This window comes from Bufo gargarizans, chromosome 3 (assembly GCF_014858855.1).
Source record: "Bufo gargarizans isolate SCDJY-AF-19 chromosome 3, ASM1485885v1, whole genome shotgun sequence".
NCBI classification, from domain to species: Eukaryota; Metazoa; Chordata; class Amphibia; order Anura; family Bufonidae; genus Bufo; species Bufo gargarizans.
In genome coordinates, this window is record NC_058082.1 from 518,259,234 (window position 1) to 518,266,449 (window position 7,216).

At 45.0% G+C, this 7,216-nt stretch overlaps 1 protein-coding gene across 1 annotated transcript; it reads right to left on the bottom strand.

Annotated features, from left to right (window-relative positions):
• Positions 1-3,200: 3,200 nt before the first annotated feature.
• On the bottom strand, positions 3,201-6,498 carry LOC122933214. The gene is made up of 2 exons (XM_044288064.1): positions 6,054-6,498; positions 3,201-3,947 (listed from the first exon to the last, which is right to left on the bottom strand). Exons 1-2 carry the CDS (start codon positions 6,221-6,223, stop codon positions 3,281-3,283), a joined length of 837 nt encoding a protein of 278 aa, XP_044143999.1. The 5' UTR covers positions 6,224-6,498; the 3' UTR covers positions 3,201-3,280.
• Positions 6,499-7,216: the final 718 nt, after the last annotated feature.

Genomic DNA, 7,216 nt, shown 5'->3' on the forward strand with positions numbered 1-7,216 from the left:
TCTGTATATCTGAATATACAGTGGATATAAAAAGTCTACACACCCCTGTTAAAATGTCAGGTTTCTGTGCTGTAAAAAAATGAGACAAAGATAAATAATTTCAGAACTTTTCCACCTTTAATGTGACCTTAAGGCCTCATGCACACGACCGTTTTTTTTTAAGGTCCGCAAAACGGGCCTCCGTTGTTCCGTGATCCGTGTCCGTTTTTTCATCCGTTGTGCTTCCGTGTGTCTCCGTGTCCGTTTTTTTTGCGGACCGTACAAAATCATGGTCTGTTGAAAAAAATGAATTTTTACTAACTCCACCCTAGAAACTGGTATAAATCAAGGGCACCTGAGTTTGGTTTTGTGGCCATTTTCTGTAGTCTTTCCAGAGTACAGAGGTTATTTTGGCTGCTACTCTTTGCTGTATCACCATGTCGGATTCAGAGGAAGAGGTCGTGCTGCATTGGCTGGTTTCTCGGCGTTGGGGACAGCGCACTCCTTTGTTGGAGGAGGAACCGCGTAGAAGGCGACGATTTTGGGTCCATCCGATTGTTTCACAACGTTACCGGAAAGGACACTTCCATACCCTCTACAAAGATCTGCGGCTGCATCCTGAGAAGTTCTATTCCTTCTGTCGGATGTCAGTGGGTACCTTTGATCGCTTGCTGTCGTCTCTACGTACTGTCCTTACCTTTATGGACACCACTATGAGGCGCAGCATTTCACCTGAGGAAAGGCTCATCGTCACGTTGAGGTAAGCAGTATAGTACTTGTAAAGTAACCCCAGTAATGTGCCGTGCTTGTATCTGGAGGAACATGTGCCAGAAAATGGCTGCTGCTAGACATGTGCTACTGTTTGCTTAAAGTAAGCTTAATTTGTCTGATTGCTAAATTTAATTTGTGCTTTAAAATCCAGGTAATCACTGTCATATGACATTCTAAATTGACTTTCAGTATTCCACCTTTCTGCAAGTTTGCAACCTGTGTTCAGGTAACGTTTAAGAGACAATGCAATAATCCAATGCACTGGACAGTAGTTTGTGTATAAAGTTGATTTATTTCGTCAGTCAGCCAGGTTCCAGCAGGCAGTAACCTGCCTGTATGAGTGAATAACTCTCTTTTTGGTTTCAAACTACTGTCGAGTGCTGTGTATTATTATATTGGCTTGAAGAGTTGGTGCCCTCAGTCAGGAGCCCTTTATGCATGCATCCCCCAGTTTGTCGCCTAAATACCGTGCAGGACGTTATTTTGAGTGAGTTTTGGTTCAATGAAACTCAAGGGTTTTTCAGGTACCATACTAATTGTGTGCAATGTTAACATACTTCTGAAGTGGCATGAAAATGTCATAATTTCCAAGGCTCCAAACACAGTTGTGCACTTGTGTTAATACTGGCCTCATCCCAATAGCTGGTATTGTTTGGCTCTTAGCCCTTTACTACGGGTTTAAAGGGGTTTGGCTTATTCACCAAAGGCCATTAGGTAGTGTGATGGAGCTGTTTAGTTAACAATGTGATCCCCAAATTTAACCCACAACTTACCACATATTCGACTTTCAGAATTCGTTTTGATTCCATGTATTATTCATCACAACTATAATAGACTGTCTACATTCAGTGCTGTATGTCCCGTTCTTAGTGTGGCCTCTGCTGATGAATGGTATGCAAATGCAAAGTTATTTGATTTGGGTTTTTCAATTGAGATTTAAGGGTGAGCGTGTGGCCAAAGACAGGCCCTAGAGTGCTGCCTCTGGCGTCCGTGCCATAGGTTGGACTCCATTGCCCTTGTTTTTTGAAAATTATTTGGATCTAAAAGATTAAATGTGATTCCTGCATCTGCTGTGCACTTTGTTTTTGTGTCGAATTTTAACTTTCTTTTCCATTTGCCTACAGATTCCTTGCTACTGGTAACTCATTTGCATCCCTGCATTTTGAGTTTCTACTCGGAACCTCGACGATATCTCGGATAGTCCGTCACACTTGTCAAGTCATCTGGCAGCAACTCCGAGAGACGATGATGCCGCAGCCCAAGGCGGACGATTGGTTTCGGATTGCTGAGGGCTTCCAAATTTCTGCGCAGTTTCCAAACTGCATCGGGGCAATGGATGGCAAGCACATCCGTGTGAAGAAGCCGCCTCACTCAGGGTCCCGATTCTTCAATTATAAACAGTTTTGTTCGGTAGTACTGATGGCTGTTGCTGACAGTAACTACCGGTTTATAATGGTAGATATCGGGGCCTATGGAAGCACTGCTGATGCTCGCATCTTTAGTGCTTCTAGAATGGGTGAGCGGCTTCGTGCCAACCAGCTTGCCCTGCCTGAGGCCAGAAGACTGCCCGGATCTGCTGGTCCGCCGGCTCCATTTGTCATCGTGGCGGATGAAGGGTTTGCATTAACTACCCATGTTATGCGGCCCTTCCCAAAGCGTGGTTTGGATGTCAGGAGGCGTATCTTCAACTACCGGTTGACTCGTGCCCGTCGGTATGTGGAGTGCGCTTTCGGGATACTCTCCAGCAAGTGGAGGGTGTTTTTGTCATCCATACAGATGAATCCGGATAATGCTACCCTGGTGATTCAAGCTTGTGTTGTTCTACACAACTTCACCAGGATTCATGAGGCTTCCTCTTCTGGTGACATGGAAGACCTTCCGACGTCATCAGAATTGGGTTTGGATCGGACCCTGCATAGGCGACCTGGGACTGCTGGACTTGCAGTTCGGGAACTCTATGCAGACTACTTTTCAAGCCCCGAGGGGTCCTTGCCATGGCAGAGGGACGCAATTCGTGGCAGTTTTTGAAATCTTCTGGTCTCATTAGTGTTTTTTTATTTTGTAGATAGTTTGCAAATATTTACTGTGGTATAGTTGAGTGTAGGGACTCGCAAGACACTGAGGACCCTTGACGTGGGCTTGCGGGCTGAGGTTTGGAGAATTCTATTTTTAAAATTCCTAATCTTTGCATTTTTTTCCCGTTTTTCTTTGGGGCGATGACTAACATCAAGGAATTTTGATTTTAAACTTAGAATCCCCAAACCTTCTAATACCTCTTTACCAATTTTTAATTCAAAAATTCTCTTGCAAGATGAAGTGTGTTTGGGGCTTTTTTTGGGTAATATCTGTTGTGACTAAAACTGGTTGAAGTGTTCCACTGTGTTGTATAAATGAAAAAACATAAGTCAATTGATTGTTGGATAAATATTTTAACTGAAAAACAATAAAACTTTTTTTTGATTTCAAAAAGAGTAATTTTGTCACTTAATAATGCAAGCAATAGCAGCACACAAACCAAATAAACTAAAATTTACAATTCAAATAAGTCTCGGGAAAACGAGCCAGGGGCGTACGACGACGCCGGACGCACCTGGGCTGGTTGAGGGGGAGCAGCAGCAAACATGCCCACATTAAAGGACTGGGCAAGGGTAGGGTTCTGCTCTTGGGAGCCCTGGAAAGTGGGACCCCCAGATTGCTGTCCATGGAAAGGATGCGGTGCCTGCTGAAAAGTTGGTGGCTGCTGATTCGTAGCCACCATGTATTTCTTCAATAAATTATTGATATCCCCTAAAATGTCTCCCTGGTATGGCAGGGAGAACATTTTAAGGACCAACAAAAGAGAGGCCATGCATTGTTGCTGGCTCGCTTGGGGAACGAGCTTCAACATTGGCGCAAGCCCCCTAAGCATAGTTTCTTCATGCCCATCAGTCCTCCTCTGAGCTAGGAACTGGATGACTCGGGCATCTATCATTTCCCGATTCGCTAGCTCAGAGGACGACTGAGGGGCATTCCTCCTCCTCCTCCTGGGCTGTGGTCTTGTTTCAGGCCTTTCAGGTTCCCCACCACTGGTTCCCATGGGTGGTTCAGTGGTTTCCAACACTGGGGAATGTTGGGGGCTTGAATCCGGGGAAAATACAGCAGGGGTTTCTTCACCGCCCTCCTCTGATTCGTCACTGTCCTCCAGATTGTCCACAGTTCTGTAGATATAAATCACACAAATGTAAATAAATAAAGATTTTTCAAGTTGCCAATCCAACATCCCACATCCCAAACTATTTTTGGACAATGAATATGGCTAATATATGTATGTGCATGCAACATATATCACAAAAGGTCTAATAAACCATCTATTTGAGATTTTCAAACAAATGACACTTTGCATACTTTACTCATTTGGGCACATATGATATGTACAGTGTTTCAGTAGCGTACGTTTAAACCACTAAACAAAGGGGTGTTGTTTGGGAGCCAGATTAGAATCTTGCAGGTTTTGCCTTAGCCAACAGAAGAGATTCTGGCCTTCTCGGCCATCCGTACTGAAGAAATGTGCCACCTTAACTGGTTGTAAATTTCACTACCAGCATGTTCTAATGTCCAAATAGCTGAAAATATTCCCCTGATGCTGGTGGATGCATTTTTAACGTTGCCAGAGTGTACCAGTATGGATGTGCCTGACGACATTTACTCGTCCAGCTCAAGGGTCAGGCCGGACTTTGATTTCTGGTAAACCAAGAACAATGGGGTAAGAGAACCCCTTGATAGAGTTCCAGGGTGTACTGACAATCCGTTATAAATCATGATATAAGTTATACAAATTTGGATATTATACTGGTCAGATGCTAGTCAAGGAACATGCACACAGCAAATTTAGGCATTCGGTTTTGCATAAATATTTAAATGTGCCGCAAGAGCAATGTGTCCACCTTCCCAATCAGGGGTATGCTGGTGAATTTTTTCCAACTGCCATCGGACAGACGATTTGCTGTAAGCCAATAGCCGCATATCCTCTCAAAATGCCCATAGTTGAGGAGGTAGGTAACTTACTTTGAATAAGTTGGTTACACTAAAAACCAACAATGAGTAGGCATCATTTTCAAAATACACAACAAAAAGGGAGATTTCTCTCAAATGTAAGGGATACATTGGTGGCTCTGGCGATCCTGTGGAAAGGCAACCCCCTTATGTGTGAAGAAAACCTGCAACTTCAAAAATTGCATCACACACTTGGAGAAAGGCAAGGTCTACACGACGACATTTGTGGCGAGCCATTTTGTAGCACCAATGTTGCGCATCAATTTTTAGAATGGCAGTGTCACGAGGGTGTCAAGAACCACGCCTGACTCCGTTATACCCGGGGTCAGGAAGTCGCAGCGGTTGGCTGCGCGCTCTATGTAAGATAGGGCTGTTTTCCTTATGGTAGCTTTCTGGGTTAGCAATGAAAACCCTTTTCGCTCACTCAGGGATCCGTAGCTCCTTCTCTCAGCTGTTCCTTGTCCAGCACTCCCAACCTCCTTATATTCCCCTCTCACACTTCTCTGGTTGCCAGAGATAGAGCTTCCTGCCTGGACATCTATCCTGACCCACTGGAGCTGTGTTGCTGCGTTCACGGATGGTTGTTTCAGAACGTTACCCTCCGGATCCCTGTTGGACCTTTGTGGACTGCTGTGGTCGTCCACCTGGGTGTTTTGTGTTGGTTTGTATTTGACTGTCCTCTCCCTGGTGTTTCCCTCTTAGTGCAGTGGTGAGGACTAGCGATCCCACTGGCCCGTTCACTATCTAGTTCTCAATTCTGTGAAAGCCAGGGTTTAGCCACGTGATTGCCGCACGGGTGAGGAACCCGTGTAGGGACGTCAGGTGCCTGCCGCAAGGTGAGTTAGGGGTCACCACCTTTCCCTCTCCGTTGGCCAGGGCTTTCCCTGTTTTCCTCCCTGTGTGTGACGCCGGTCATTACAGGCAGTCAAGGGTGTCGCACTGCAACATGCGACATGCTGCGATTGCAACGCCACTGTCGCCTAAAATCCATTGTCGACTGATTTTAGAGCAAAAGACACATCGCAGTCGTCAAATGTCGCATGCTAGAGTGCAACAACAAAAACTGCCTTTTTAAAAGTTGTCGCACAAGATGATGGCATCAAAATGTTGCCCCACAACTGTTGCATCCTATCTGTTGGTTGACTTTTTGATGCGCACCAAATGTCGTCGTGCAGACCGAGCCTAAAGGTATAACACATATATGTTTGCATGGTGTTTTCGGACATGAATTGAATCAAAATGTTTTTATGACGGTAACAAATAAAACTTACGGCCTCAACTCCATCACCGGACGAAGGAAGCTCAGCTGCTGAGTATAGATGTAGGGCCTTTTGCGCGACGTCCCTTCTCCGCTGCGGCCCTTTTCGTTTAGCTCCCTCCGGAACTGGTCCCTACAGCTGTTCCAGCGGACCTTTACATTTTTCACTGTCAAAACAAGCATCCAAAGTTGAATAAACTGAGAATTACTCAAATTTGTTTATTTCAAAAGAAAAGCGCGTTGAATTTATGGAATGATTCAAATTTAAAATATGCACATCTCCACTTGTGGGTGAAAGAGAATGGTAGACAATTTCAGGAATGGCGAAAATATGGGGATATTGGCTTTTCAAAAGACTATTTCATGTAACTGCCAAGAGAGAGCAGATTAAAGATACTGTTCAACATGGCACATGTGTTCAAACTTGCCCAAAAAAGCCACAGAATACATTACAACGGTGGGCAGAAGGTAAGGTGGGAACAGACATTAAAACAGGAAGGGGGCGTAAAATAATACTAGAAAAGTAGTACAAACATACCCAGGGGCGTAAAGATAAATGACTGGCCACAATGACAAATGTTAAAGATGGCCCCCCTACCACAGTAATTTGTTTGCAACACCTTCCTTACAAGCCGCCTCAAGTCCAGTGGCTAGTAATGAACACTCTCTTTTCTCAGGACGCAGTTTCTAGCTTTTTTAGATTACCTATACTGTTCCTGTATATCTAACTGTGCAGACACTGTGGAGGGGTCCATGACAAAGTATTTTAATCTACTCCCCCCTCTTCCCGGATAGGGCCTTTCAAGCTCATGGACACAATGTAGCTGCTTCACCTGCTTCGCCTACAGCTGGGCCCCTACATGTACATACCACGCGAGCAGGGATGCTCACCCTGCGTCCCTTCCGCTGTTGCAAAATGACAACTCCCAGCAGGCCTTCAGGTACAGCAGGGCCTAGTGGGAGGTGTTGTTTAACAACAGCTGGAGGGCCACATGTTGAGCATCCCTGCAATACAAAATTAAGCCAGGCCTCCTATGGGACATGATTGGGAATTCTCTGAAGTAATTTACTTTTTCTTAAGGGACTACACAAGTACCAAACCTCTTTGCGACATTGCTTGCACGTACCTAGATCTGCACGACCTCTGTTATCCTCTTTCTCCCACTCGCGTGGCTT